Here is a 26,287-nt window from a genome sequence, read left to right on the forward strand (position 1 = left end):
TCTGCAAACATGGCTCGCAGTGCTGCATCGCAAGTAAGAACGATTCTTGCCGGAGAGCCAGGGTAAGGACTGCCAGGTGGACCGGACGTTTGTGAGGTGTATTCCCAGAGGAAAATTTCCTTGAAAAGTAATTTATCATCAGGGAGATGCCCAGTGGATATGGGATTGGAGCAAAGGGAGTTGGGCGATGCTCAGAAATGTCTCCATCAAGCGGCGGACATCTGATGAGTCAAGTTTTACGAAGGCGCCGTTGCCCAGGGTGCACACCACTATCAGTCTGGGGCCCCACCTCCTGGGGTGCGCAGTCGGCTGGGCTCCAGTGCTTTCTATATTTGACAGGTTCTGTCGCTTCTGTTTTCCTCCCAGCGCGGAACATTTTTTTGTCTACATGCTGATTCTTCTGGTGTCCGCCCCTTCTTTCTGTTAGAATTCGGTCCTTTGGACCCTTCTCGACTGGCCACCATTCCTTTTCCAAACTTCACACAACTTCTCTCTTAAAGAAGTATTTTCTTCATCTTCATATTGGATTTGTTGCCCCTTGTACCCCACCACCAACCCCCACATAGGAACAAGTCAGGTGCATCGATAGCCTTTCATCACTGTGGTGGAAAGACTGTAGCTTCTGTTCCGCTGCTGAGGCTACGCACAGTTCCTGCCTCGCAGCTTTCCCCACGGCAGCAGCGGTTCGGCATCGTCTGGGCTGAGAGCGTGCCGGGGCCGTGCTGGCTGCACGGTGCTCCAAGGCTGGTACCTGTATGTCACCCTCCGAGGACACTCAGAGGTTGCTCTCTGGGACCAGTCACCGGAAGAGTAGTTTCTATACGCAAATGAATCGTTTTTCTCTTACAGACATGGTAAATCATGCAACTGATTTTTTTCCTCTTTAATTACCTTCTAGGAAGCTTGGGTCAAATTTGTATAATTAGCATTTCTGGCTTCATCTTGTCTTTTCTGTTCAGGTCCCTATGCTTTTATTTCTTTACTTCCTTTGTTTTATATCTTTCTAGGTTATGTGTACTTTGTAAGCAGCATAAAATATTTCTGGAACAAGGCCCAGAAAACAATTATACAATCATGGCAAAATACAATGGGACAGATATCTGGGCAAGTTACACATTAGATTTAGGCTGAGCATTTAAAAGGTCTTTATCACTGTCAGACCCCTGCCCCCTCCCCCCAATATAAATATTTATATATTTCAGAAGAACATGATATGAATGTTCTCAGTGACATAAAATATTTAGATCCTAGCTGTATTTTAAAAAATTGGTTAAAATTAATGTAGGAGTTTTAATATAAGGACCAGAATGACAAAATAGATGCTAATATTGAACACAGGTTTTGTGTGTGTATATGTGTTTAATCCTTACCTGAGGACATGCTTATTGATTTGAGACAGAGGGGAAGAGAGGGAGAGAGAGAGAGGAAAAAAATATTGATGTGAGAAACAATGATCGGTTCCTCTTGCACACGCCCCAACTGAGGACCAAACCCAGAACCCAGGCATGTGCCCTGCCTAGGAATCAAACCCATAACCCAGTTTATGGGATGTTGCTCCAGCAACTAAGGCACACCATCCAGTGCTTGGACAGTTTATGGTCAGTTCAGCATTAATTCGGTCATTCTATCTAGTTATTAAAGTAGGCTTTAACGTGTCCCTCTGGAATAAGTGGTATGTGGTAGCTGCATAACCCCCTGGCAGGCTGTGAGGTGTGGTGCTTCCCTAAGAGAGGCACTGTGTTTATGACTTAGAAATACCGAAGAATGAAACAGTTTCATTTGGTGTTCCTCACTGATGAATAGCAACAGGAGTCACCTGACCGCGCTGTACAGGACAGGCCCTGTTACAGATCTCCACAGTCAAGAGTTTAGGGGTAAGGCAAAGCCTTCTGGGGATTATTCCCAGAATGCTTGTAGGACCACAAGAAGACTGCGTTTAGCTGACACCTGTGTTGAGTGTGTGATGACATCCTGGGAAACACAGGGAACACCAAAGAACTACCAAGCCGTAAGAAGGATAGTGCATCTATTTTTACAGTTGCTGTGTTTTTCCTAAGTGTGAAAGGCATGGTTTGAACTAAAATGATTCCACACTTTTAATATATTGACTAAGATAAATATATTAGCGTGATAATTTGGAAATATGTCAGTTTTAAATGGTCATTCTCTGGTACAGCATTTCTATTACATAAAGTCTTAGAAGTGTTTGTACAAGGGCACAAGTTTATGTTTAAAGATTTGATTGGGGTATTATGAATTAGTGAAAAATTAGAAACCAGACTTTCTGAAGGTCTTTATAAAGGAGCATCCTCAGATATATAACAAAATAACTGTCAGGTAAAGATGAAAGAACCATGGATTTTTTTTCTTGACTTTTCTGTGATGTGGTTATTTTATTCTCATAATTTCACTTGTTTGTCGAGAATTTCGTTTATACCCTGACTGGTGTGGATCAGTTGGTTGGAGTGTCATCCCATAAACTGAAGCCGGTTTCATTCCTGGTCAGGGCACATACCTAGGGTGCGGATTTGATCCCTAGTTTTGGGGTGCATACAGGAGGCCACCAATCAATGTCTCTCTCTCTCCCCTCCTTTCTCCCCCTCTCCCCCTCTTTTCCTCCCCCCTTTTCTAAAACAATGAAGAAATGTCCCTGGGTGAAGATTAAAAAAGAAATCATTTACTTGTCAGGAACCTACCTTGGATATAGTGATGGGGGAATCTTCATTTTAAATACAATCTTATTCCTCTATTCTAATACATTTAAACTTTGTAACATTCACATAGCTTTTAAATCCATAATTTGGTGACATTCTAAAGTTTCAGAAAATTGTGTACAGTCCCAGCCGGGTAGCTTGGTTGGTTGGATCATTGGTCTGATATGCCAAGGTTGCAAGGTTGTGGGTTCAATCCCTGGCCAAGGTACATACAGGAAACAACCAATGAATGCATAAATAAGTGGAGCAATAAGCTGATGTTCCTGTCTCTCTCTCTGAAATCAGTAAATAAAATATTTTTTAAAATTATGTACGTGAGTGACATTTTGCATTGCAAATGCTTTCAGGATGAGTATGAGATCTTCTCGACCTGCTCTGTAAACTCATGTCAACTTACTGTGGTGTTTTTCCTAAAAGAATCCTGCTATTCCTGCTGCATATGAATGCCCCCATTCCTATGCCAATGACAATAGCCCGATTTGTATCCAGTAAGCAAGAGTGTCCTGTGTTTCTTTTCCAGCAGCAATCAGAAACGGAGACGGTTCATCTGTTTATCCCAGCCTTATCTGTTGGGGCCATTATCGGCAAGCAGGGGCAGCACATCAAACAGCTTTCTCGCTTTGCAGGAGCTTCTATTAAGGTACCCTTCTGCCAACGGTGGCTGTCCTGGTGCTTTACATAGTCAGTTACAGAGACATGAATCGTCTCGCCACCTAATATGAACTGAAGTTGCAGTCTGTCCTGAGATTACATAGTTTATTTCATATTAATGTTAGTTTATTTCAGATGCTACTCCAGTGATCATAATTTGGGGCTGTTTACCAGTTAGTTGTCTTAAATCATGAACAGTTTCTTGCACACACGGGAAGCTTGAGGGGTTCTGATGCATGAGGCCAAGACCACTTCCGAGTACCAGTGGTACAGTGGAACGCGGGCAGTGGAGATGCAGATCCAGCTCTCCCGCCAGCTCTATCAGCTGTGCATCCATGGGCCTGGTAACTCAGTTTCTCCAGCCTTCAGTTTGCCCATATGTGAAGGAGAGGCAGTACCTCATCAAGTTGTAGTGAGGATGAGCTGAGGGACTGCAGATGGACTTTTACATCAGGACCAGGCACGGTGTAAGGACCAGTGTGTGGCAGGTACTTGTATATAGGTATATACTAATAAACCCACATGAATCACTGCCTCTTTGTAACTTCCTTCCAGAAGGCTTTCATTCTACACTTCAGTAAGTCACATCAAATGTCAGGCTTGTTAGCGGAACTTCTGTCACTGCCACCTGACAGGGTCGTAACCCCTTGATGGTCTGTTACAGATTGCTCCAGCTGAAGCACCCGATGCTAAAGTGAGGATGGTGATTATCACCGGGCCGCCAGAGGCCCAGTTCAAGGTACGTGCTCTAGAGCCCGTGCACAGGCCACCCAGGAATGGATGCAGAGACTGTGAACGCCTTCTTTACGGGAACTCCATAGCCTGGCTTCTCCCTTACGTGGATCTCATACCCAGTAAAAACAGTTTCTAACTCGACATTCCTAAGACTAAGAACAGAGTAGAAACATAACCCAAATTACATTTCAAAAATAAACCAAAAGCCTTTGTTTTAATTTTGAGAGCTCTGCAGGGGTTGTTGGATTTGGATTTACCTATCTCCCCGAAAGAGCATTTGCTTAATGCCTCGTTATCGTATGTGAAGGTGAGACCTTAAGACAGAACTTTACAAACCTGCCTGGTTAATATGCCTTGGAAAACCTGTTCCCTAATTGTTCTTGTCCCTGAGAAGCCTTAACGTTGAATTAAAATGCTCCCCTTTCACCTCACTCTCGGAGTAACTCTTAGTCCGTAGTTTGTTTCTCCACGAAGCTAGTCTAACCCTTCACATCTTAGAGGCTGTTGTGGCCTTTGTCCTGGTGAACCACTGCCTGTGTGTACTGGGGTTCGGGGCCCTTCGAGCTGGGATGCCTCACATGTACACTGAAAGGTGGTGTAGCTGGGTGATAAAGAGCAGGCTCTTGGCAGCCAGGCTGCTAGTTCAACTCCCAGCTCTACCATTTACCAGCTTATGACCTTGTGCAAGCTACTTAACCTTTCTCTCGCTAGTTTCTCATCCATAAAATGGGGATTTAAAGTTTAAACCATATATAAGTGCTCAGAATGGTGTCTGACACATAGGAAACACAATATAAACATGGTGTTGGTGGTGTTCAGCAGACTCGGGGGAGATCAGGCTAAGGTCCTGCCAAATCCTCAAATTCACAAATACATACCTTTGAGAATATGACTTCTCCTATAAAACTTAGTGTCTTTGTCATCGGTAAAAAGCAACTACTGAATTCTAATGAAACCAATGTATCCAAAACCCATGTCATATTCCTACCACTTCACTGCTGTGTAACAGGACAACTTTTAAACTTAAACCTTAGTTCCCTTAGCTCTAACGTGGCTAAAAATAGTGCTCATGAGGCCCCTCACCCCACATTTTAAATCCTCACTTTCTTTGGCCTCTGTTTTCAATGGGCCATTTTTCTCTAAAAATACAAATTCACTTCATTTACAGGGAGAACAGGAAACAAAAGGAGCTGCTTTGAGATGCGTGGGTGCAGGTTGTCCAGGCTCAAACTCAGGTCAAGAAATGGACTCCCTCACACCAGCCTTGTGGTCACGCAGGCAGTTCAAATTATAAGTCAGAAATGTTGAAAATTGCTTCCTATCCTGAACTCACAGGGTCAGTCACTTTTAGTTTGAAATCTTAAAAGATACAGGCAAAATCAGTTATTACACGTTCCTTCTCAGTGCTGAGCTCTTCCACTTTGCAGTTTCTATGATGCTCGAGTGCTGGGCAATCCAGTTTGTTTCCCTTCACCCTCCAAGGCCCACATCGTACAGCTGTCTTAAATGGAAGGTTTAGGAAGAGCTCTAACGCTTAAATCTCACTTACGTTACCAGCGATGATTACAAATGAATTATTTAGAGATCTAAGGAAGAGTAAACCTCCTAACCCGTATTTTTTCCTATGAATTCAATCCGGAGCTTTTGTTTTGGAGGATGACGTTTGTCCCCAGTGTCCTTTGTGTTAATAGCTACACCCGTGGCCTGAGATTGAGGATAAATGGAATACCAAGATTGGGTTTGCTTTTTTTTTCCCTGAACCCCCCCCTCAAATGAGCTATCATTTCTGCACCAGTGAAAGTGTGTTGGGCACTTTTGTTTGTGGCTTGCCCTGGCAGCTTGTCAAATGAAACCAACTCTGACTTCTGTTTCCTTTGGTGCAAGGCAGAGCAACTCAATGGTAATACATGCTGGGGGAGGTCTCTTCTGTGTAACTTCCAGTTGTATGCAGTAGGTGGCAGGGTGTGTTGACTGTTAATATCAGAAGTATATGTTACCTGGACTCTGTAGCTTTATTATTCCAAGTAGAAACCACCTGGCAAAGAAGAAGAAACAGACTACCTCTCTCAGCAGTTTCTCACTGAGCCTGGCACAGCTGGCTCTGTCTTCTTCCCTAGTCTCCTTTGCTCAAGAAAAATAGAATTGCTTCCTTACTGCCTGAAGGAGAGGTTTTGACTTGATGGAGAGCAAATGGCCATTTGACCACTAAAGTGGCTTATTTTTAGTTACACGATGACTACTAATTAACTGCCTTTAACTGCTGTCAGAAGAATATGGATTGTTATTCTTTCATCACTCACTCCACTGCTTTGTCTGTGATGCGCAGTTACTGTCCACCTTTCCTAGGGCTTTCCAACCTCTCTGTCTCGTAAGCGGTCTTCAGTCTATCCAGTGTGGACGTATCACTGTGGAGGGCCATTCCAGCAGGCTTGGGCCATCCTTCACATTCAGGGACCTCTGGTATCTCCAATGCGAATGATACTGACAGGATGTTTTCATCTGTAGGCTCAGGGAAGAATTTATGGAAAAATTAAAGAAGAAAACTTTGTTAGTCCTAAAGAAGAGGTGAAACTTGAAGCTCACATCCGAGTGCCATCCTTTGCTGCTGGCAGAGTTATTGGAAAAGGAGGCAAAACGGCAAGTACTTCAGCAAAACCTGTGCAGTGGTATGAAAGGGAGAGCATTGAAAGGTACTTAGGAGTTCCAAGCCCCTGAGTTTTGTCTAATGTATAAAAAGCAGGACCACCCGGGCCAAGGTTTGGAGAAGGTTGCCTTCTGTTGGTCTTGTGTAAGTGCTGGTGTCAGCTGCTGGTGGAAGGAATGCCTCTCAGACTGCTTTGCATGAGAAGACTCTCTCATATTTATAAGGAGCATTTAGCATTTTTGTGTTGACATAACAGCTTTTTACATTTTTCCTGCACAATGACAAAAAAATTTTTAAATTTCATCTACCTTTATAACTTGTACTTTTTAAAAAATTTATTTATTTTTATTCAGTTACAATTGTTTGCATTTTCTCCCCTTCCCTCCACCCCACCCCATAACTTGTACTTCTATAACTGAGGAAAAAAAATGGTTTCCAGTTTTTCTTTAATATTGGGTTGGCCAAAAAGTCTGTTTAGTTTCTTTCCATAGAATAAGACATGTTTTCATTTTCACCAATAACTTTATTGATTTGGATATTTTGAGTATGTCAGCTGTCTCCTGCTCTTAGCTTCTAGTGGGTAGATGATGCCAAACAATGCATAAGACAGCCTCACAGCAAAGAATTATTTGGCCAAAATGTCAGTAGTACCAAGAGATTTCACAACCCCCTTCTGACTCATTCAGTCAGTCACAGCACCTTCTCCATCCACTGCACAAATATTTATTTGCGTTTCAATTGCGTTTTTACCTTTCTTGAAATAACAAAGCATAATACACCCAAAATGTTATCTTCTTCCATCTTCAATGTTAAAATGGCTGCACAAAAATTCACCAATTTTGATGTTTTTTTTTTAAATGCACGCTGACATGACAGCTGTCACAGTACAATCTAACAAAACTGTTTCAAATGAAGTTAAAGGCAACTAAACACTACTAGAGTCATCATGTAGAAAAAACTAACCAAACTTTTTGGCTAACCAAATTCATGTAACTATGTTGTTTTCAAAGCTATTTACAATTTTCAAGTGATTGAGAGGGACCACTTTGGAAGCAGACTCTCAGGATTTGAATTTGGTTCTCCATTCCCTTCTATAACTCTGGGCAAGTCAGTTTCTTTGGCTAAGGCTCGGGTTTCATCATCTTGCCATGGGGACAGTAGTAAAAACCGGACAGGATCATTCGTGGATTGGCTGAAATTTGTGAAGCCATTGCTAGTGTTTGGCACATAGTAAGTGCTCAGTAAATGGCAACTGGAAAAAATGTAACAGGTTGTATTTACCTTTTTCAGGTGAATGAGCTCCAGAATTTGTCTAGTGCAGAAGTTGTTGTCCCTCGTGACCAGACGCCTGATGAGAATGATCAAGTGGTGGTCAAAATAACTGGTCACTTCTATGCTTGCCAGGCAAGTGGGTTCGAACGTGATATGCTCGTTTGTTGCTTCTTTCTCAAAGGGCAGCAATTTTCCTGTGGGTGCCCCTACCCCACATAAGTATTTAAAATTGTTCCGTGCCAAACACCTAAAATTTTTTAATTTATTGATTTTTACTGTTTTCCAAAAGAGTCGGTCCCAGGCAGCACAGCACTCAGGAGGGAACAAAGCCCGAAGGGCGTACTTTGATAGGGCTCGGGGCTGGGTTTGCTCTGGTCTCACAGCTGCGGGTGAAATGGCAGGGCGAGAAGAGGTGGAGGTGAGCCACTGCATGATGATGATGATGATGATGATGATGATTTACTTTCTACACAAGCTTGTTCTTCAACGTACAACAGGCTCCAACACAACACTGCGCTATAGCTCTGGTGACAGGAGGAGTTATGACGGGAATCCAGGTGTTAAACAGGAATGGAATTAGGGATCGCCATTGTCCCAGGCACCAGGAACAGCTCACTTTTTGTCAGATTTCTCAATTCCACCAGTGGCCAGGGGGCTTTTAGCTCCTGGAGTGTCTTCTGCTCCTCTTTTGCTTCTGCTTGAATGGCTTATCTTCCTCGTCCATCTCCTTGGCCTGCTTCTTGGGCAGTTCCAGGGGCGGCTTCTTGCCACCTTTGCTGCAGGATACGCAGCTGCCACCCCTTTCCGGGGGGTGAGGGTGAGACCCTGCCCTGGGGGGCGCTAAGCATCCCATCCCAGGCCTGTGCTTAAGCCTCCAGTGCAGGGCCTGCTGATTCTAGTGCCAAACACTTTTAATCCCTGCTTTAGCAGGTTATTTAATATGTATAATTAATCTTCAAGTAAACTTCTGTTTGAAGTTTTTGAAGTGGAAAAGTAGAACAACTTTTGACCAGGTAGAAGTTTCAAAGTGCTGTCCTTTTGTAGGTTGCCCAGAGAAAAATTCAGGAAATTCTGACTCAGGTAAAGCAGCACCAACAGCAGAAAGCTCTGCAGAGTGGACCACCTCAGTCAAGACGGAAGTAAAGGCTCAGGAAACAGCCCAGCACAGAGGCAGACGCCAAACCAAAGACAGATTGCTTAACCAACAGACGGGCGGCTGAACCCATGTCCAGAATCACATGCACAGGTTTTTACCTAGCCACTTGTTTTTGAGGACCAGGCAACTTTCGAACTCCTGTCTCTGTGAGAATGTATACTTTATGCTCTCTGAAATGTGTGACACCCAGCTTTAAAAAGAAAAAAAAATAAAGGGGGGAGGGAGGAAAAGAGAGGAGCTCTGCACTTCCCTTTTGTTGTATTCTCAGTGTAACAAATATCCTAATTTTTCTTAATACTCCCCTATGATGCAAGAAATTGGCCCAATGATGCACTCACTAAATCCATCAAATACATACAAATCGACTGCTCCTAAGTCAGAATAGATTACAGAACTTAAATATGTTAAGCTATTAGCATAGAAGAACTGTCTGTTTTATGTGTTCTAACACTAACACGAATGACATAAGGGAAGTGCTGAATGGTGTTGGCAGGGGTATTAAATGTGCATTTTTACTCAACTACCTCAGGTATTCAGTAATGCAATGAAAGCAATTTTGTTTTGTTTTTTTTTTTGAAAATTTTATATACTTTATAAAGATAAGTCCAACTGTTTTTTAAAAAAAACTTAAAATTTAATTAGCTAACAGGCAAAAAACAGAAATTTTACTTCTGGTGACAGTAAAGCTGGAAAATTAATTTCAGGTTTTTTGAGGCTTTTGACAGTTATTAGTTGGAAAATCCAATAAATGTTCAGTGTCATGGAGCAGTGCCTATATTTGGAGAGCAGCAATACCATTTGTTTTTTTTCGTTTTTGGTAGGGAAAGTTTCGATGGTACTAACAGAGCAAGGTGGCGGCAGGTGGTTTTGGAATGGCTAGTTTAAATGGCTTCAGGAGACTTCATTTTTTGTTTGGCTATGTGATTGAACGCATAAACATTTGTGCTTCTGACTATCACTACCTAAAGAAAGTGCATCAGTGGAGAGAAGCAGCCCCTGTGGACTGTAGACTGATGGGCAAGGAGCAAGCCTCAGCCTGTCTTAGAGGAAGCTTGGTTCGCCCATAACCTCAGAGCGGTTGGTTTGCCCTCCCGCAGACCCCGAATGAACTGCTTTGTGAAGACCGCGGGGTGGTCGGGGGGAGGGCGGCGCGAGGGCGGCGAAAGGCTGTATCGCGCGTGCCAGGCACTGTCGTGAGCCTCACTGGGCTGTTTCGAAGAGTTTTTAAACAAGGATAAATCAAGGAAAATGAAAGGCCACCTAAAATGACACATAAAATGCAGCAGGATTTCTGTATTCTTTGCAACCAGCTATTGTGAGAAAACGATTTTTGGAATATAATTTGAATGACTGTGATAAAACATTTAACCTTCGATACTGAGCTCATTGTCCATCCCGTAACTCGATGGCAAAGACCAGTATGTACATTCATGTGGTTGTGGGTGGTCTCCAAGGCCACGCTGCTCTCAGAATTGTGTTGCTTTTGTTCATCAAATGTTCACAGTCATCCTGTTACACGGATCTGAAGGACATATATAATAACCCCTAAAAAAATCATTTTGCCTCATTTGTATTTCAAGATGAATTTCTACAGACTAGGTAAGTTTTTCTGATGACCAGCATATCAGACATTTTGAAAATGACTTGAAATGTTTTCCTAAATGTTTTCAGAAAACCAGTTTATTTTGTAGTTTTAGCCAAAAAGTGCCCTTTTTGTCACTGAATTCACCTAGCATTCATAATTTTTTTCTCTCCAAACAGTAAATTGCTTTAAAAAAAAAAAAAAATCGTGGACTGGCTTTCTGGTTGGTTCTTAGGTAAGATATGCTTATGGCCAGAGCTCTTCCTCAGCATTTGATTTTTCCACTATTTGTTGGTATGTGTTTTTTTTAAATACAGATAGGTGCTACATTTATATCTGCTGGTTTAAATTCTGTCATATTTCACTTCTAGCCTTTTAGTGTGGCAAATCATGTTTTCCTTTCAGTGAAGCATTGGTAATGGAGTATCTGGTAAGAGCTAGGAAATAATCCTGTAACCGAGTTTGTACTCACTGCATATGGATCATTCCTCCTTTGTAACGTGCCCCAAATGCAGCTTCAATTTCCAGATACCTTGATGCAGAATAAAGTTTTTCATCATTAGGTGCAGCTTGATGTGTAGTATGTTTTATTTTTGGTCTTTTCAAATAAACATGAATAAAATTTATAAATTTAAACAGATTTTTAGTAATACCATGTCATCTCAAGTTAAGCACCAATACCTATTGGTAAATTATTTTCTCCATTCCATGGTACTTTAATGTCAATCTTGACAATACTGTTGCATATGAACTAAGAACTGTAAGTTTTAAGTACTAGGACCAGTGGGGTGGTTATGTCTATTTTGCTTTATTTATTAAAATTTTGGCTATTCTATACTACATAATAATACTTACACTTAAGCAAAATTAATTAAAATCTGAGCAGAGAGCTCAAGGGCAGCACAGGGCCCCGTGGTGGCTCCAAGGACGCCTGCTGGGGTATTAGCAATGACGACGGGACTGAACTACAGTTGACGCGCACTTACCTACAGTCTCCACACCCAGAGGTCGGTTGGCTGGAGCGCCTGTAGTCAGATAAGATTTGTTTTGACAAGAACTTGCCCAATTAGATGGGGTTTATGAGCTGTATTTTGAGAAGTGACTCAGTCTCAATCCGAAATGACTAAAACAGTATTTTATTCACATTTTAACTCCACTGGAGTCAGGGAAGAAGTGTCATCTTCTAGTCCAAGAATGAAGTCTTCAGGTAACGTCTCAGGTGCTATCTGAGCTAACTGGTCATCGTAAGAACGTAGGGTCCATAATTTCTCCAGTTCATACTTTTCTCTGGTCTCTGGAAGCATCAAATGAATTACCATGCTGCCTGTCAAGGACAGATAAGAGTGACAATGAAGAAGTAGTCTGTTTGCTGCTGTTCTTGTGACCTCACGACCCTCTGTGATAGTTTGTCACTCACAGTGTAATCACAGGAACTCGAGCAGTGGCTTTCTAAGTGTGGACCACAGATGAGCATCACCTGGGAACTTGTAACAACTACAAACTGTGGAGCTCAGCCAGCAGAAAACCATGGAGGTGCCGCTGTTTTTCTCAGTGCATCACAGAGGAGATACATGATATTGGTATGTAATGTTACTCACGTTAACTTCAATTTAACTTTATCCAAGTGACTTAACAGTGAGGCCTGTCAGCTTTCTCTTGGGAGACAAGCCTCCAAATGTGTTACGTTTCTGCACATCCTATGAGCAAAGCACTGCCTGCCTTTCGTTCTGGGCTATCTTTTTCAAGGATGTTTTACGGTGAATAGCCACAAAGAGATATTATCTCTCTGGAGCAAAAGGCAGGTTTGCTTACAGCAGTGGTTCTCAATCAAGGGCATTTTTGATTTTTCACAGTTGGGGGTGGAGAGAGAAAGGGAGGGGTACTGCTAAACATCCTACAATGCACAGGCCAGTCCTACCCACTCCCATCAAACTACCTGGTCCAAATGTTAACAGTGACAAAGCTGGGAAACCCTGACTGACAGCCTTGCCAGAAAAAGTGTCTTCCACCAGAGCAAATGCAGGCCTGCCTCTTGCCCATTGTAAACCCTAATCTCAGGGTTCCTCTCTTAGAACTGTGTGTTAGGCCCTGGGTGTTGCACTATAGAATCTGGGGGCTGCGGCACCTGGTGTAAAAACGCTGCAGCTGGCTACTGCTGCCGTAATAAACTGCCCTTCAACTTTCACCTGCAATAGTCTTGAATAGTCTTGAGTCTTTTACCAATATCCGTGAAACTGGCCAGCTAACTTGTTAGCTTATAAGATAAAATCTCAGACTCCCTCATAGTTCTTGACGTTACTTTTTTCTCTTTGTAATTAGAACCTTGTGGGAAAATACTTTGAAACTATGTATATATTAATACCCAAATCTGTTAGGTCTTTTCAAAATTCCAGTCCTACGCCTGGAATGCCCTTTAGCTTCACCTTGGCCAGGTTATTTAAGACCAAGGTTACGAAGACTGAGCCGTCTACCACCACTAAGGGATCCTCTCCCATCTCTACCCTGGTACGCGTCCTGTTCGCCATCATCTTCCTGACCTCTGACTCACTGTGTACATACCAGGTTAGTTGAGCATTTCACACGTGAGTAAGACCACCTGGCTTATAGTGAAACAAACATTTCAAAAATTTTACATGGAGCCCTTGCTGGTGAGGCTCAGTGGATGGAGTGCTGGCCTGCAAACCAAAGGGTCACTGGTTTGATTTCCAGTCAGGGCACATGCCTGGGTTGCGGGCCAGGTCCCTAGTAGGGGTTATGTGAGAGGCAACCACACGTTGATGTTTCTCTCCCTCTCTCCTTCCCTTCTCCTGTCTAAAAATAAATAAAATCTTTTTAAAAAATTTCCACAAAAAATCTAAAATTTTACATGAGAAAACACTCGGCAATTTGATCTCAATCCTTCTGCAAGTGAAAATAGTTCAAGGTTATGCAATGCCAAATATTTATCTTTGAGATGTGCCCAGACAACTTACCGAAGTCCACACACATCCAGTCATCAGTGTCCTTTCCTTCAATCTTCACGTGTGGCTCGCTTTTACATTTTAGGAATTTGTACTGAAAAGGGAGAGGTCATATGTTAAAGGGAGAAGAGCTAAGGGAAATCTCTGATCTTACTGAGGGTCTGATGGTATTTTGTCTTGGTCTTAATTTGGGACCTAGCTTACAACATTCCTCATACTTTGAGCCATAATTAATAATAGGGAGCCCTGGCCAGGTAGCTCAGTTGGTTGGAGGGTCTTCCCGTGCACCAAAAGGTTGTGGGTTCAATTCCCAGTTGGGGTATGTATAAGAGGAGATGGGTCTGTTTTTCCTCTTGCTCCCTCCCCCTCTCTCTGAAATCAGTGAGCATGTCTTCAGGGGAGTATTGAAAAAATATTTAAAAAATAACTTGGGGAGGATTTAGGGGGAAACTAGTTTCCCTAAGTTCTACACCTCTCTCCTGAATCCTGGCCAAACCCTTCTGATAGGGCCACTCTACCCATTCCCCACAGTATGGTGCAGAGAGAGGCCTGAGCTCATTCAAGATCAAGCTCACCTACAATCATCCCTTCTGTCCATGATGGGATGGACACTTCTCAGGGGAGGCAGATGCTGCCCTCCTGCTTTCAGGGCAGCTCTTCTTGGTCCATTCCAACTACCTCTATGACATTGTTAATGGGACTTTACCATCCCACGTCTCTCTTCCCAATAGATACTATGAGTGGTCTAAAACAACAGATATACTACAATCAGAGAAAATATACTTAGGTCTTAAAACTATTACAACAAAGAAGGATGTTAATGATAAAAGGGACAACTAACCAAGATGACAGAACCACTATAAACATATATGCATCAAAAACCAGAGCTCCTAAACATATAACACACTGAGAGAACTGAAGAAAGAAAGAGATGGTAACAGAAATACGGAAGACTCGCTGCCCCATTTTCAGTAATGGGACAGAAGATCAACGGAGAACGGAAGACATGAACAACACTGCAGAGCAACTGGACTTAACAGACACTGGCAGAAAACTCTACCCAACAACAGCAGAAGACGTGTGGTTGAGCGCACACGGAACATTTTTCCCGATGGATCATGACGGCAGGCCACAAAAGTTTTAATAAATTTTTTAAAATGTGGAAATCATAAAGTGTATTTCCTGATCACAATGAAAAGAAAAATCAACAGAGGGAAAACTAGAAAATCCACAAGTATGTGGAAATCATGGGTTAAAGAACAAATCAAAAGGGAAATTAGGAAATATCTTGAGACACATCAAAAGATAACATATCAAAACTTACAGGATGCAGTGAAAACAGTGTCAAGAGGGTAATTTATAGCTATAAATGCTTACAGGTGAAAAGTCCCCAGATCAAAAACTTGAACTTACACCTGCAAGAACTAGAAAATGAACAAATTAAAGCTAGCAGAAAGGAGGAAACAATGATTAGAGAAAAAACTTGAGGCAAAAATCAATGAAACCAAGATTCGGTTCTTCAGAAAAATCAATTGACAAATCTTTAGCTGGATTGACAAGCAAGAAAATAGAAGACCCAAATGATGAAAATCAGAAACAACCAAGGGGACATTACTATCAAGTTTAGAAAGGGGAAAAAGGATTATACTACTACTATGAATGATTGTACGCCAATAGATTGCAGGACCTAGATGAAATGAATAAATTCCTAGAAACACAACCAACTGAGCCTGAATCATGATTAAAGAAAGTGTGAACAGACCTATTTAGTAATAGCAACAGGACTGAATCAGTAATCAAAACCTTCTCAATACAATTACATCTCAATTTTAAAAACAGGCGGGTGGAGGGAGGCTTGACCAGTGTGGCTCAGTTAGTTGGGCATCCTGCAAAGTGAAAGGGTGCTGGTTTGATTCCCAGTCAGGGCACATGGCTGGGTTGTGGGTTCAGTCCCCGGTTGGGGCACTTATGAGAGACGACTGATCAATGCTGCTCTCTCACACTGATGTTTCCCTTTCTCCCTCCCTTCCCTGCTCTCTAAAGATTATTTTTCTTGAAGATTTATTTATTTAAGAGAACATAAGGGAGAAAAAACTCCCAACAAAGGCTTCACTGAATTGTAACAAATATTTAAACTCCTTCTCAAACTCCTCCTAAAAAAACACTGAAGAGAACACTTCCCAACTCATTCTGAGATTCACATTACCCAGACACCAAAGCCAGACAGAGACACTATTAGAAACTACAGAACAGAATCCCTGATGAATACTGATGCAAAACCCCTCAACACAATACCAGCAAACCAATTCAACAACATATGGAAAAACATATACACAACCAAGTATACTGGGAATGTAAAGATGGTTGCACATGAAATCAACATAATAAACAAAATGAGGGACAAAAACCACAGGACCATCTCAAATTCATGTAAAAAAAGCTTTTAACAAAATTCAACACATCTTTCATGATACACTCAATAAACTAAGAATCAAAAGAATATCTCAAGATAATAAAAGCTCACAGCTATTATACTAAATTGTGAAAGACTAAGTTTTCCCTCTAAGATTAGTAACAAGACAAGAATGCCCAATTTTATCCCTCCCATTCAACTAGTACTGGTATTCTAGCCAGAGCAAATAGAGCAAGAAAAAAATAAAGGTATCCAAATTGGAAAGGAAGAGATAAAATTATCTCTATTTGTAGAAACATGATCTTACATTTACATGCCTAAAACCCTAAGGATTCTAGGAAAAGGGAGAGTAGAGAGAGGGAGGGAGTGAAGGAGGGAAGAACACACAGAGAGAGAATCATTAGAACTAGTCAATGAATTCAGCAAAATTGTAGGATAAAAAAAAATCAACACACAAAAATCAGTTGCATTTCTCAGTAACAATGAAAAACCTGAAAAGTAAACTAAGAAAATTCCATCTACCATAGAATCTAAAGAATAAATACTTAGAAATAAACTTAACCATAAAGGCCAAAGACTTTTATGCTGAAAATCACAGAATGTTGCTAAAAGAATGAAAGACACCAGTATGTGGAGAGACCCTGACTTCACAGATTAGAAGACTTAATATTTTAAGATGTCAACATTATCCACGGTTACTTACAAATTCAAAGCAACCCCCATCACAATCCCAATGGCTTTCCGCCCCCCCTCCAGAAACAGAAAAGTCGATCCTAAAATATGTACGTAATCTAAAGGGACCCTAAAAAGGCAAAACAATTTTGAAAAGATTACACAGTTGGAGGTCTCAAACATCCTGATTTCAAAACTTAACTGAAGTTACAGTAATCAACAGTGATCAAGGTAGACATAGACCAATGAAATAAGACAGAGAGCCCATATGTCCAAATGATTTTCAGCAAGGGTTTCAAATCCCTTCACTGGGGAAGGGCAGTCTTTTCAACAAATGGTACTGGGAAAACTAGGTATCTACATACAAGAAAATGAAGTTGGACCCTTACCTCAAGGGGTGACCAACCTGCGGCCCGCGGGCCGCATGCAGCCCAGGGTGGCTGTGAATGCAGTCCAACACAAAATCTAAATTTACTTAAAACATTATGAAATCGTTTTTGTGATTATGTGTCGCAACGTATTTAATATGTGGCCCAAGACAACTCTTCTTCCAGTGTGGTGCAGAGACGCCAGAAGGTTAGACTCCCCTGTGGGATTACACCATCTACAAAAACTACTTCAAAAAGGAAAAAGATCTAAACAGAAGACCTAAAACTATAAAACCCTTAGGAGAAAACACAACGAAAAGCTTTGTGACATTGGATCTGGCAGTGACTTCTTGGATATGACACCAAAGTCAAAGGTAACAACAAAAATACATAAACTGGACTTTATGAAAATTAAAACCTTTTGTGCATTAAAGGACACTATCAACAGCAAAATGACAACCTACAGGATGGAAGAAAATATTGCAAGTCACATTTGATAGATTACTATCCGGAATATACAGAGAACTCTTACAACTTCCCACTCCCTGCACAACAGCTAGTGGGCTGTACTTGCAGCCGGTCCTCACAGCCAATCGGCCTGAGAGTCAGTCCCCCGACTGCTGTGCCTGCAGCAATCACGGCGCACACAACCCATACGGGGATGCCCTGGAGCATCCAGCCCTGGTGACCGGGGGGACTGCCCACTGGGCCTCACAGGACACCATTACATAAGGCCACTCTTTCAGGAGCAGGAGACACACTCGATCCACCCGATACACGGAAAGGAAACAGTCCAAATGAAGAGACCAGGAAATATGTTCTAAGTGAAACTCCAGAAAACGAACCAAATGAAATGGAGAAAAGCAATCTGCCTGATAAAAAGTTCAAAACTGGTTATAAAGATGCGCAACAAACTTGGGAGCAGAATAACTGAAACTCAGTGGTAACTTCAACAAAGAGAAAATACTGGGTAGGCCAAAAAGTCTGTTTAGTTTTTTTCCATAAAATAAAGGACATTTTTCATTTTCACTAACAACTTTATTGATTTGGATAGTTTGAGTATGCCAGCTATCTCCCGTGTGAATCAAACGGATTGTTCTCAGTGTCTCAATTTGATTGCTGTCAACTTTAACTGGCTCCCTGACCGTGGAGCATCGTCCAGCGAGAAATCTCCAGCAAGAATCTTCATAAACCACTTTTCACATGTTCCGTCGGCCACAGCACCTCTCCATACACTGCACAAGTCTTTTTTTGCATTTCAGTTGCATTCTTACCTTTCTTGAAATAATGAAGCAGAGTATGCCATAAATGTTGCATATTTTTTCATATTCAATATTAAAATGGCTATGCAAAAATTTGCCAATTTTGATTTTTAAAAAAAAAATGTATGTTGATGAGACAGATGTCATAATACTATCTAACAACATTGTTTCGAGATGACTAAGGGCTACTGGAGCTGTCTTATGGAAAAAGCCAGACGAACGTTTTGGCCAACCATCTATAAAAAGAACCACACAGAACTTAAGAATACAATAACTAAAAATAAAAAACAACACACTAGAGGGAATCAACATCAGATCAGATGATACAGAGGAACAAATGAAATCTGGAAAACAAGGTAGTGGAAACCCCCCAACTGGAACAGCAAAAAGAATGAACTGAGAACAGTTTAAGGGACCTCTGGGACAACATCAAGCATGTCAACATTCACATCATAGGGGTTCCAGAAGGAGAAGGGAGAAATAGAAAAACTATTTGAGGAAATAAGGAGTGAAAACTTTCCTAACCTGGTGAAGGAAACAGACTGCAGGCCCAGGAAACACAGAATCACAAACAAGATGATTCCAAAGAGGCCCACACCAAGACATAATTAAAAGTCAAAAGCTGATCAAAATTACAATTGAACTACAGAACCATCATTCAGAACCACCTGCAATCTCGCTAAATGAAATCCTACAGCTAAGGATTTTAAGGAGCCACAGAAACTGGTAGGAAAGGTGGAGATGCGGAACAGGCTGGTCTCACATGTGCTGCAGATAATAATTGGGAAGGCTGTGGCTGTGGAAGGTGCCCACCCCCCACCAGGAGCAAGGGGTACTAGGCCCACAAGTCCAAGGTTCCAGTGCCAGGAAGACAAGTCCCCATAACTTCTGGTTGCAAAAAAACAGTGGGAACTGTGGCTGAGATGAGGGCTTCGGGAGTCCCAGGCACAGACTTACTGGGACTCATTCTCTCTGAGCTCCATCCAGCACTGGGGCAGCACCTCAAAAGACATCAGGGACACATAGGGAGAAAATAAATTGTCTGGCAACAGGGCAAGAGCTGGGGCGGGGGCACTTTCTGCCAGACAGAAGTGCTAGCAGAGACCATCGCTCCTTTTCTGAGCCCTGCCCCCCACAAACAACCTGGCAGGTGGGAGCCATACCTGAGTCTCCCTCAACATGGCTCACAGTGTTCACCCTGCCCTGGTGATCCCCTGAGATCGTGCCCCTCCCACATGCGGGCCCGCCCAAACTGTTTCCAGTGGCTTTTCCATAAGAAAGGCCTATCTCATGCTTCAGATTTTCCTAAAATCTCTCAAACAAGTAGAATCTGGCCTCAGCATGCCCACTACCTCTCCATAAGTGGACCCAGGCCTGGTGGTAGCAGCAGCAGCTAGCCTTGGATCACAGCTTGACCTGGCCCGGGCACCTCCAAGCCCAGCAAAAGTAGTAGCCACCTGCAGATCACTTTGTAGCTCATGCCAAGTGGCCTCAGGCAGGACACAGGCGGCAGCTGATCTTGGCCTGTACCTCCTGGAAGGCCCCAGAGCCAGTGCCCCTGGTGGACAGCTTCAGACCATGTGGAAGTACCACCCAACCATCTCCACAGTGACACATTCAAGGGGCAGACTCAGGGGGCACCAGAGCCCTGTTGAAGTAACTCTTGCCCTGTGGAGTGGGCCCCTGCACAGCTGATCCTGCACTGGTCTCAGCCAGTCCTTGCAGCCAACTGGCCTGGGGGTAAATCCCTCCCACTGACATGCCAACAGCAACCAAGGCTACAACAAGAGGGTATACACGGCCCACACAGGGTGGGGGCAGGGGCATCTGGAGTACCCATCTTGGGTGATCAGGGAGGCTGTGCCACTTAACCCTACAGGACACCTACTACATAATGCCACTCTACCAAGCCCAGGAGATGCAGCAGCTCTACCTAGTTCATAGAAACAAGCACAGGGAGGCTGCCAAAATGAGGAGGCAAAGAAACATGGCCCAAATGAAAGAACAGAACAAAACTCCATAAAAAGAACTAAACAAAATGGAGACAAACAATTTACTAGATGCAGAGTTCAAAACAACTGGTTATAAGGATGCTCAATCAACTAGTGAGAACCTCAACAGCGTAAAAAATGACATGGGAACCATAAAAAAGAACCAGTCAAAAATGAAGGATACACTACCTGGAATGAAGAATAATTTACAGGGAATCAACAGTAGAGAAGACAAAGCTGAGAATGAAATCAGCAATTTGGAATATAAAGAAGCAAAAAACACCCAATCAGAAGAGCAAAAAAGAAAAAAAAAGAATCCAAAAAATGAGGATAGTGTAAGGAGCCTCCGGGACATCTTTAAGCATTCCAACATTCCCATCATGGGCGACAGAGGAAGAGAACGAGCAAGGAATTGAAAACTATTTGAAATAATAGGGACAGAAAACGTCCCTAACCTGGTGAAGGAAACAGACATAAAAGTTCAAGCCACACTAAGACACATCATAATTAAAACGCCAAAGGTTAAAGACAGAAAGACAATCTTAAAAGCAGCAAAAGGAAAGCAGTAAGTTACCCACAAAGGAGCTCCCATGCACTGTCAGCTGATTTCTCAACAGAAACTTTGCAGGTTAGAAGGGATTGTCAAGAGTATTCAAAGTGATGGAAAGCAAGGACCTACCGCCAAGATTACTCTACCCAGCAAAGCTATCAGTTATAATAAAAGACTATACATAGAGCTCCCCAGAGAAAAAAAAGCTTAAGGAGTTCATTGCCATCAAACCAATGTTATATGAAATGTTAAAGGGTCTTCTTTAAGAAGAAGAGGAAAAAAAGATAAAAAATATGAACAATAAAATGGCAATGCATACATATCTATCAACAATTGAATCTAAAAACAAAATAAATGAACAAACAGAACAGAAACAGACTCAAAGAAACAGTATTCTGATGGTTGACAGATGGAAGGGGGTTTAAGGGACTGGGATGGAGAAGTACAAATTGGTTGTTACAGAACAGTCCTGAGGATGTACAGTACAGTATAGGAAATATAACTGATAATACTCTAGTAACTGTGCATGGCGTCAGATGGGTGTGAGATTTATTGGGATGATCTCTTAGGAAGTTGTATAATGTCAAATCACTGGGATATACACCTGAAAAAAATAATATTGCATGTTTGCTGTAATTGAAAAATAAAAAAATGATTTAAATTAAAAAAATTAAGTGACTTGGTGACCCACCTCCGAAAATAAATAAATAAATAATAAAATGCAAAAAGTTAAGAACAAAATTTTGCCATTTGGGACAACATGAATGAACTAGATGGCATTATGCTGAGCGAAATTAAGTCAGAGGGAAAGACTAGTACCTTATGATTTCACTTAAATGAACACAAAAACAAACTCACACGTACAGAACAAACTGATGGTTGCCAGAAGTAAGGGAGGTGGGGAGACAGGCAAAAAGGGGAATTAAGAAGTACAAACTGCCAGTTATAAAATCAGCCACAGTGACATAAAATACAGCGTCGGGACTCGAGTCAGTAATATTGTGGTACTTATGTCTGGCGCCGGAAGGGCGCTCCACTTATCAAGGTGATCACTCATGAAGGTACCCAAATGTCTAATCACTGTATTGTATACCCGAAACGAACACAATGTTGTATGTCAACTATAACTAAGAAATAAATTTTAAAAAAGAGCAGGGATATGAACAGACATTTCTATACTCAAGTTTACAGCAGCATTATTCACGAGAGCTCAGAGGGGGAAGCAACCCAAACGCCCATCAACAGATGAAAAGATAAAATGTACATATAATAAACTATTCTGACACACAGTACGACACAGATGAACCTTGAAAACACTGCATCACAAAAAAACAAGTAGGCTATTATTTCACTCAAATGAGGTACTTAGAATGGTCAAATTTATAGACACAGGAAGCAGAATGGCGGTTGCCAGGGGCTGGGGAAAGGGAGAATGGGAAGTGTTTTAGGGTGTCCGGGCACCACGGCTCAGTTTTCAGCCCACTTATGTCACCACCCTTCTCCAGGCAGTCCCAGCTAGTGCTTTGGTCATAACTGTCCTCTCTATGACTGGTCTTCAACAAGGGGAGAGGTATGTTTCCCTGTAAAAATTCACTTTCACTCCATCTGGAAAATGAACTTCAACTGTAATTCCGAGGGCAAGGGCTAAATCTTTCTCATTGTTTTCTGCCCAACACCCAGCACAGTGCTTGGGGACACCAGACGTGCTCAAACATTGGAATTAAACTCTAGGTCAGCACTGTCCACTACACCTTTGTGCAATTACGGGAATGTTTTATAGTTGTGCTGTCCACTATGGCAGCCGTAAGTCACGTGTGGCCAGTGAGCACCTGCAATCTGGCCCAGTGCAACTGCAGAACTGAATTTTTTATTTTAACTTATAATTAAATAGCCACATGCGGCTAATGGTTGCCGCACAGGACAGCGCTGCTCTAAACCTCCCTCTGGGTTTTACTGTCTTCTCGTCGGCCTCAGGTCATTCTGTGGTACTGTTTTCCTTGTGGTCATAAAAGGCACAAATTACAAATATCGTGATTCACTGGGGCTGGATATTTGTCCCCATAACTTTCACTATCAAAGGATATAAAACACTCATTCTGAGAAGTTGGGTTTCTTGCATAATCTCATTCTATGCATGGGTTTGCGTCTCACGCATTACTCCCCATCCTCATGAACCGACACTGTTCCCTCAGTTAACGGTGCCAAAGGGTAAGAAAGCATCCTACCATTTTCACGATGTAGTAGACCACGGCATGTAGGTGTCGGGTGGAAGTTCCACTAGCGATCACAAAGTAATCTGCATATTTCATTTCTGGAGGAACCTGGATCACACAAATGTCTCTTGCATTTTCTTGCCTCAGAAGTGAAACCAGCATATCAATATCAAACTTGGGACCAGTATGATCTGAAAATGCACAAAGATTTGCTTGTGTCAGGTGACCAAGTAGGAGGAAGACACGGTATGCACCCAGAGATCCAGACGACGGGTGAACCTGCGCTTCCATGAGGGTATTTTGATTTGAAATGTTTTCAACGACAAGCTGACCCTGGGCAGTGGCTTCACCCAGCATCACTCTGCTTTCACAGGGAGGGTGCTCGGGCTGCACAGAGCCACCGTCCATCCTTTGCTATTACCATGTGCAAACAGAGCCACACGTCAGCAACAGATGACTTTTTGTTAACTGATAGTTGAGGAAATGAGCACTAGTCCCACATCTATCAGCTCTGGTACACCCTTCGCCCCCACCCCTGGCTCTTCGCGGAACCTTCACGCCCCAACACTCCGGACAAGTCCATTTCTCAGGACAGAGAAGAGTGTGAAGGGGAGTGAGGGCGGCGCGGTTGTGATGCCAAGGATCCGGCGTGGCCGTTCGCACGTCTGGGATTTAGGACCCTCAGTTCATCTCTCGGCCTCACAGACTTCACCGTGAAATGGCAAAGCTGGCGCCAACAACCGTTTAAGTCCCTCCCAGCTGTGGATCCGTAAGAGTTTTGTGACTCCACGAGAAAAGCCCAAAAAGGGTAACTCGGAGCCTCCTCCGCTGGGACCCGGCTCTGGCCGCACGCAGGCCGCGGCCGCCTCCCCCGCGCCAGTACCTGCAGGACGCGACTCCAGGCGCCCCTCGCCGGCTGCCACGCACGGCCGCTCCTCCAGGTCCGGCCCGCCGTGCAGGCCTCGCGCGCGGCCGGGGGTCCAGCAGGCCCGGCCTGGCGCTGGTCCCGCAGGAAGCTGCCCGGCCGCCAGCAAGCGAAGGCCGGACGCAGCGCGCACCGGGGAAGGGTGCCTACGGCCCAGGAGCGTCCGCAGCAGCCGAGCCACAAGGCCTCCCGGTCCCATGGCCGGCGCCCGCGCGGTGACTCTCAAGGTGGAGCTCAATGGAGCCCAAGCGACTTCTGCGGCTGTGGATTGGCCGGGTCAGTGTCGCAGGGCCTGGAAAATGTACGTCAAGAGCGAGGGCTGAACCGGGGGGCCCAAGGCGGGGCTGTGGGCGGAGTCAGGGCCCTAGCGGAGGCCAGATGAACTGATCCAGGCTTTCCTTTTAAAGGAGTGGGAGGACCAGTAATTCTCCACCTTGCTTTGTCTCACGTCATAGTGACGCACCAAGTCGTCTTTGCCTTTTTCTGTATGTACATTTCATGAAGGCAGGATTTTTTTTATTTTTTAAATCTATTTTATTGATTATGCTGTTACAGTTGTCCCATTCCCCCCCCTTTATCCCCCTCCACCCTGCACACCCCCTCCCACCCACATTCCCCTCCTTTAGTTCATGTCCATGGGTTGTACATATAAGTCCTTTGGCATCTACATTTCCTATACTATTCTTACCCTCCCCCTATTTTCTACCTACCACATAGGCTACTTATTCTCTGTATCTTCCCCCCTTTCTCCCCCTCCCCTTCCCCCACTGATAACCCTCCATGTGATCTCCATTTCTGTGATTCTGTTCCTGTTCTAGTTGTTTGCTTTGTTTTTGTCTTTTTTAGGTTCGATTGTTAATAGCTGTGAGTTTGTTGTCATTTTACTGTTCATATTTTTATCTTCTTTTTCTTAGATAAATCCCTTTAACATTTTATATAATAAGGGCTGGGTGATGATGAACTCCTTTAGTTTTACCTTATATGGGAAGCACTTTGACCTATTCTAAATGATAGCTTTGGTGGATACGTAATCTTGGATGTAGGTCCTTGCCGTTCATGAATTTGAATACTTCTTTCCAGCCCCTTCTTGCCTGCAAGATCTCTTTTGAGAAATCAGCTGATAGTCTAACTGGAACTCCTTTGTAGGTACCTGTCTCCTTTCCTCTTGCTGCTTTTAAGATTCTCTCTCTTTCTTTAATCTTGGGAAATGTAATTATGATGTGCCTTGGTGTATTCCTCCTTGGGCCCAACTTCTTTGGGACTCACTGAACTTCCTGGACTTCTGGAAGTCTATTTCCTTTGCCAGATTGGGGAAGTTCTCCTTCATTATTTGTTCAAATAAGTTTTCAATTTCTTGGTCTTCCTCTTCTCCTTCTGGCACCCCTATGATTTGGATGTTGGAATGTTTAAAGATGTCCTGGAGATTCCTAAGCATCTCCTCATTTTTTTGAAGTCTTGTTTCTTCATTCTGTTCTGGTTGAATGTTTCTTTCTTCCTTCTGCTCCAAATCGTTGATTTGAGTGCTGGTTTCCTTCCTGTCACTGTTGGATCCCTGTCGATTTTTCTTCATTTCACATAATGTGACCTTCATTGCTGCCTGGATATTTTTCATGCTGTTCAAGTACCCAGTGAGTTTCTGGAGCACCCTGATAACCAGTGTTTTGAACTGTGCATCTGATAGGTTGGCTATCTCTTCGTTGCTTAGTTATATTTTTTCTGGAGCTTTGAACTGTTCTTTCATTTGGGCTTTTTTTTTTTTTTTTGTCTGGGTGCACCTGTTACATAGCAAGGGGCAGAGCCTTAGGTGTTCACCAGGGTGGGGCACCACTGTCAGTGGTTGTGACACTGTATGTGGGGGAGGGGTCCAAGAGGGAACAGTGCCACTTGCTCTGCTCTCTGCTGGCTTTCAGTGACTTCCCCCGTTACCCACAAGCAAAGTGGGCCCTTCTGGTGCTGCCTCCCAGGTGGGTGGGTTTGTGTACCTCCTAGGACCCTGTGGGTCTCTCCAACAAATTCCCCTGTGAGGCTGGGAGTTTCTCCTGCTGCCACAGTCCCCACAGGTGTTTTCAATCAGAGATTTTGAGGCTTTATTTTCCTGCGCTGGAGCCCTGGGTTGTGCCATCTGTCTTGCTCCCCAGTTGTTCCTCCCAATTTATCTGCACGCGAATGTGGGACTGCC

General features: G+C 43.1%; 2 protein-coding genes across 3 annotated transcripts in view; one reads left to right on the forward strand and one right to left on the reverse strand.

Annotated features, from left to right (window-relative positions):
• The window catches only part of IGF2BP3 (insulin like growth factor 2 mRNA binding protein 3), a 103,131-nt gene extending 91,930 nt beyond the window's left edge, over positions 1-11,201 (forward strand). Inside the window, exons 11-15 of one of the 2 annotated variants that reach the window (XM_053926898.1) lie at positions 3,238-3,354; positions 4,030-4,104; positions 6,606-6,737; positions 8,035-8,148; positions 9,061-11,201. In XM_053926898.1, coding sequence (XP_053782873.1) covers positions 3,238-3,354; positions 4,030-4,104; positions 6,606-6,737; positions 8,035-8,148; positions 9,061-9,159 — 537 coding nt within the window. In that variant the 3' untranslated portion in view covers positions 9,160-11,201. Of the gene's footprint in view, positions 1-3,234; positions 3,355-4,029; positions 4,105-6,605; positions 6,738-8,034; positions 8,149-9,060 lie in introns of both variants that reach the window. The other variant, XM_053926897.2, reaches the window with a different exon arrangement.
• A 673-nt stretch (positions 11,202-11,874) lies between these two features.
• On the reverse strand, positions 11,875-24,408 carry MALSU1 (mitochondrial assembly of ribosomal large subunit 1). Its single transcript, XM_045197399.3, has 4 exons — positions 24,067-24,408; positions 23,196-23,374; positions 13,727-13,808; positions 11,875-12,078 (listed from the first exon to the last, which is right to left on the reverse strand). Exons 1-4 carry the CDS (start codon positions 24,305-24,307, stop codon positions 11,891-11,893), a joined length of 690 nt encoding a protein of 229 aa, XP_045053334.1. The 5' UTR covers positions 24,308-24,408; the 3' UTR covers positions 11,875-11,890.
• Positions 24,409-26,287: the final 1,879 nt, after the last annotated feature.

Source organism: Desmodus rotundus, chromosome 6, assembly GCF_022682495.2.
Source record: "Desmodus rotundus isolate HL8 chromosome 6, HLdesRot8A.1, whole genome shotgun sequence".
NCBI classification, from domain to species: domain Eukaryota; kingdom Metazoa; phylum Chordata; class Mammalia; order Chiroptera; family Phyllostomidae; genus Desmodus; species Desmodus rotundus.

Excerpts from the sequence above, each read along its gene's own strand:
- MALSU1 (XM_045197399.3), bottom strand. The coding sequence starts at position 24,307 with ATGGGACCGGGAGGCCTTGTGGCTCGGCTGCTGCGGACGCTCCTGGGC. Across the intron at positions 23,375-24,066 it reads CCTGGAGTCGCGTCCTGCAG|ATCATACTGGTCCCAAGTTT; the intron begins GTACTGGCGCGG and ends GTGCATTTTCAG. Across the intron at positions 12,079-13,726 it reads CTGGATGTGTGTGGACTTCG|GCAGCATGGTAATTCATTTG; the intron begins GTAAGTTGTCTG and ends TGTCCTTGACAG.